The sequence below is a fragment of the Ruditapes philippinarum genome, unplaced genomic scaffold, assembly GCF_026571515.1.
Source record: "Ruditapes philippinarum isolate M1 unplaced genomic scaffold, ASM2657151v2 ctg1229_1_1_1_1, whole genome shotgun sequence".
Taxonomy (NCBI): domain Eukaryota; kingdom Metazoa; phylum Mollusca; class Bivalvia; order Venerida; family Veneridae; genus Ruditapes; species Ruditapes philippinarum.
In genome coordinates this window covers 152393-157469 of record NW_026863177.1, presented here as the reverse complement: position 1 = coordinate 157469, position 5077 = coordinate 152393, and the positions used below count along the sequence as shown (strand labels likewise).

Genomic DNA, 5077 nt, shown 5'->3' with positions numbered 1-5077 from the left:
AACATAAAGCTCAACAAGGCAAAGGCAACTATCAATAGAAAAATCTGGAATCAAAGTGATCCCTACTCGGAATCATTAATTACAACATTTTTTTTAATGAAAAGCAAAATATAATGAATACGTGCAACATCCTTAACGCCCCTAGCACCGGCTTGAGCAGTACTCAATTCTCAACACTCAAGAACACATTTAATTTTATGTCTAAAGCTATGGTTGTATTTATAATAATTTTCTAGGTGGCACAGTCATGAAAATTATCCGTATATAAACTTTAAGTTGGCGGGTTTTTAACCTTCTTCACCCACGACCTTTTTTCCGTCTTTGTCAAAATGGTAATCGGATCCGAGAGATTTTTAAGTAACACGACTCGATCCTTTCTTACTATTAAATCGAGCGGGTTTATTATTAGAACAGACTCAATCAAATTGAGCCTGCAACATATTAAAATTTGCTGTTTTGGGTTTTCCTTAGGGATTCCTTTCCATTTTGTTTTTAACTAAACATTTTTATGTGAGTCGCCAATTATGTATTTTTTGAGATTTAAGTGTCACAGGTTCATTTTTTGTAAATCCTAAACATAAGAATGTATTCTTTGACCAGGAAGTTTATTATAATAATTGTAATAGTCCAATTCTACGTATATTTATCAGAAATCGTGACATACATTAAACAAGAATTGGATCGTATTTTCACTCATGAGTGAAAATACGAGTTAATGTAACTTTCTTTACTTTTGTTAATTTCATACAGTTTACACTTATGAAAACATATTGTGATTAAGTGAAAATTTAGGCATGACTGTGCAAAAGCAAATGACAACACTTATATATGAACCCTCATGCGTAATCATAGCAGTAATTATCAATGGATTATTGTAAGGTAAGACTGATTTATTTTTATTAAAAGTGTAGTTAAAGTGAATTATATGCATTTAATGACTAAACGTGGCAATAAAAAGGCCGTCTTGTCAGCAAATTCGCTTTAATGAAACAAAGTTATGTCAAATGAATTTGTTAAACTTGACCTTCAACCTAAGGTTATCAATATGTCCTGAATTTCAAACATTGGTACGTCCTCAAAGTCACGAATATTTCGACACATGTTAGATATCTTATCTTTACAGTGCATGCCATTTTTACACTATGATTGCTCATAAGTGAGATTTGTTTCGAAGGAGTTTAAAAATGTAACGCATTGTAAAATAAATTTATGAGGAATAAGAAGGAAAATCAAACAATATGGTTTATTTCCTGATATTGTTTTCCATCGTTCTTAATTAAATTTCCATTTAAAGAGATATTAGCCATTTCGTCTTATTTTGGCGTTATTTTTATATTTTTTTTGCCAAAGCATATGTCAAAATCGATTAAATTACCCAGCTTTCCTTTGAAAACCTCAAGCGATAACCAATTTCTACGCAAGTGACCACCAACTACTTATCCCTTTGTATGTCTACAAATGACCATTTGACTTAAAGACCAAGATTAATTTTACGGAGAAATATGTCCGCTCGAGGCTCCTTAGTTCACCATTTTCAACTAAGCGGGATTTTGATAAGTATTAAACTCGACAATTCTTTGCAATCTTTGTATCAAACATGGCTTAGTTTAAATGGGTTGAATTGCTATGTTGGCATCATTTGTCGATATTTTTATTTTAGCCAACACCATCATTTTTAATGTGTTAGCCTGGTGCTTCTTTTTTCGTACGCAGATAAAGTGGATAGAATGAGGAATATATATTACAATATAATTGTATTTCTCAAACGCTCTGGTTCGTAAAACAGATTAAAAAGGACATAAGTATTATAAGTAAGAAAAACAATTTATATATCAATTTATAAATAATCTGGTTGTAAACACAACCAATGTATTGACGGCAATTTGTTTTTCCGTAATTCTTACTCGTTTGACACTACTGAATAGTTCTTTTCACAAGTTTCTAGTAATCTCGTAAGGAGCACAGGTATTTGGAAAAAATCTGAAATGATTGTTCAATTATTATTATTATTATTTTATCATCATTATTATTATTGTAGAAGTTAAAATTAGTGGAAATCAATTATTTATCACTGACAATGGCGACAGTAATAGTTTAATAGCAGAAAGTTACTTTTTTGTCCTGCACATGACTACAGAATCTCTGCGTTTGTTGTATTGTCATGCACCAATGCTTATTCTACTGTCATATAATTTTTAACTATGACAGTTAAATGGTCGTTTTCCAATTCGTCTGTGTTTCTCTGTTTTAGAAAATCGTACATTATGATAAGGATTTTTTGTTAAATCCTTTTTTTATTTGTCCAAATATGGATATTCGAAGACGTCAACAAAGGTTATCTTGCATGTGTTGCCTTTAAAAGGCAGTAATTCCAGTGCCTTAAAATCACTTTTACACAGGAACGTAACGTCAAATTAAGGTAAGGACATTTCAGAGAAAATGGATCGAAATCTATATAGATAAATATAATTATTTTTTATACAAATAATTGCTAAGACGTATTGTTCATATATTGATTAAGATTTTAAAGTTTCATTTGCACATAATGCTCTATAAAAACGCAGTTATACTATTGTACTTGTCTCTTTCGATCAAACAAGTAGATGATTCAAAAACAATTTGTTTATTTAGATACATATGTCGGATACAAAGTTAAATGTTTTGAACTGATAACCATAACGGACTATAAATTAAGATTGTCTTACTGACTTGATGTTTTAAAGAAAATTTGTATTGGCCCTAAGAATTGTTTTAAATACACAAATGTTGACTTCCGTTGCTAATGCTGACAACTGCAGAAAAAAATATATCTATTTTCTTGACTTCGTTGATATGAGATTCTTATCTTTTAATGCTCAAACTGTGATAATTGCAGTAGAAAACAATGAAGTTGTTCTTGGTTTGCCTTCTTGTGCCAGTGGTTCTTGCTGCCCCATTAGGTAACTTTTATATTTTAGAATACTTACTTTGATGATAATTTACATGTAAGGTAGGTGCACATGTTAATTTTGTTTGAAAAGGTTTATTGTTTTACAAAAGGGGTAGGGGGTAAACAAATAAGAATTAAGTCAATGGATTTACTACATTTATAGTTTCTACAGGATTGTGTATTGGTAGCACATACTATGGGCAGACTCACAAAACTTAATTTTGTCGGTAGCTCGATTTTGCTAAAATAATGCCCTAACATCACTTGGACTGATCATCATATTAGTAAATTCATTTCATGGTTTTTAAGTTTATACTTAAAAATGAGTTGCATTGTGTAGTTGTTTTTTTTTTTGCATTTATTACTTTTCGTTTGAAATAAAGTAAGCAGTAGACGTAATGTAGTTTTTATTAAATAGACTTCGACATTTCGACAATTATGTCATAGATTTACATGGCAGGCTGATTGTAAGTATTTGTAGGCTACAATTGTATTATAAAATACAATTATCTCACTCCGGATCGCGTATACATATCTTAATGTATGGACTGCAAATATTCTAATGCAATGAACATTTTTTCGTTTACAGAAGATTCAAAGAGATTCATTATCGGTGGCTTCACTATTGACAGTCTGTGTAAGTGCTAGATAATCCTATTGCTAAATTTCTATCCTTTAATGCTGTCTGAGTAAAAAAGGCGTTTTCAAAGTTTAACCTGGCTGGTAACCTGTACACAATGACTTTGTGTGCGTTTAGAACAGATGGATTAGAATGGGTTGTGTTAATGCGTACTGTATATCCACCCTTCAACCTTGTTCCTAATTCTGCTTTTTTGAATTCAAAATCTGTTTTTGACAAACAATGAACACAAATTTGAAAGAAAAAAATGAAATTTGCACTAGGTGATGTTTTGAATAACAATAGACAAAAATCCATTTTTGTCACAAGGAGTAATTCACTTTTATGTCTTTAGCATTGAAATATGAACTAAAACATTTTTCTCATTATCATATCTTCAGTTGACCTTAATACTTTGAAGTGTGATGTACAAATCATGCTTGATGTGTTAGGAAGTGATCCAACGGAACAAGCCTGTGAGAAAGAGTGCCACGTGCTGATCAAGGATGGATTGTTAGACCATAGTTGTCCTCTTATTTGCCATGCGTATGTCAAGTTCATTCGATTTTGTTTTGATATTTTGTATTTCCCCAATGTATGAAAGAGATATCTTAAATATAAAGAATGGAAGAACGACAACACTGGGGAATATGTGTTGTTAACATGTCTTTTCTGAAAATATACTCCATATTCAAATATAACAACATTTTAAAATGAATTTCCTGTAACAATTAGAATAATAAACAGTTTTGTGTCTGTTATTTCATGACATTCAATATTATCTTGATCAGCAAAAGATTTATTATGCACACTTTATGACAGTTTCTGCGTGTCATTGCAAATTTCTTGATATTTCACTTCAAATTTTAGTGAACAATTGTCAACGACTAACGTTGTGTAGGCTTTATCGTCACGAGACCTGTTGGAAAAGAATGATGATGTTACAAAGTAATTAATATAATTTTTCAGATTTCAGAATCTAGCCGGTTACTTCCATGAAACTCCAAAGCCTGGAGATCAGCATGCCCACTGCGGGGGACAAGCACTAACAACTGCCTCTGGTTAAATAAACAATACCATTCAACAGTATGAGGAATAAAAACACAATGCGATCAATATGTTGTTTTGTTATTGTCCCTTTTCAATATGTAGACAGTTGACGATATTTAAACACGGCGAATTTAATGCATGCTTGCTTTGTTTAGAGTATTGGTTATTTGGGTGTAATCTGGTTCTCTGCAACCAAATTCGAAATTGATTGCGTAAAACGAACACTAAATATATGTCTAATATCTTAAAAGGAATTTGTGAAACTTGAGACATAAAGGTCTGTTTATACATAAGTATTTAAAGCGGTAATTTGTCAAAAATGAAAGAATGGCGAGTATTGTCATTATTTAAACATGAACTCGGCAAATGAAATGAGAAAAATGGACAGAAAAAGATGATGAATCAGTTATAATGTAGTTATTTGTAGTAAAGTTAGTAAGATTGACTTCCATTAATTGTTTAGAATAGAAAATGGTCAT

The 5077-nt window shown here is 31.2% G+C and overlaps 1 protein-coding gene across 1 annotated transcript; it reads left to right on the top strand.

Annotated features, from left to right (window-relative positions):
- The first annotated feature begins 2348 nt into the window (after positions 1 to 2348).
- LOC132721350 (uncharacterized) lies at positions 2349 to 4664 on the top strand. The gene is made up of 5 exons (XM_060705638.1): positions 2349 to 2419; positions 2876 to 2939; positions 3519 to 3566; positions 3950 to 4094; positions 4518 to 4664. The coding sequence occupies exons 2-5, from the start codon at positions 2885 to 2887 to the stop codon at positions 4612 to 4614; spliced, it is 345 nt and encodes a 114-aa protein (XP_060561621.1). The 5' UTR covers positions 2349 to 2419; positions 2876 to 2884; the 3' UTR covers positions 4615 to 4664.
- The last annotated feature ends 413 nt before the right edge of the window (positions 4665 to 5077 follow it).

Excerpts from the sequence above, each read along its gene's own strand:
- LOC132721350 (XM_060705638.1), top strand. The coding sequence starts at position 2,885 with ATGAAGTTGTTCTTGGTTTGCCTTCTTGTGCCAGTGGTTCTTGCTGCC. Across the intron at positions 3,567-3,949 it reads CTTCACTATTGACAGTCTGT|TTGACCTTAATACTTTGAAG; the intron begins GTAAGTGCTAGA and ends TCATATCTTCAG. Across the intron at positions 4,095-4,517 it reads TGTCCTCTTATTTGCCATGC|ATTTCAGAATCTAGCCGGTT; the intron begins GTATGTCAAGTT and ends ATAATTTTTCAG.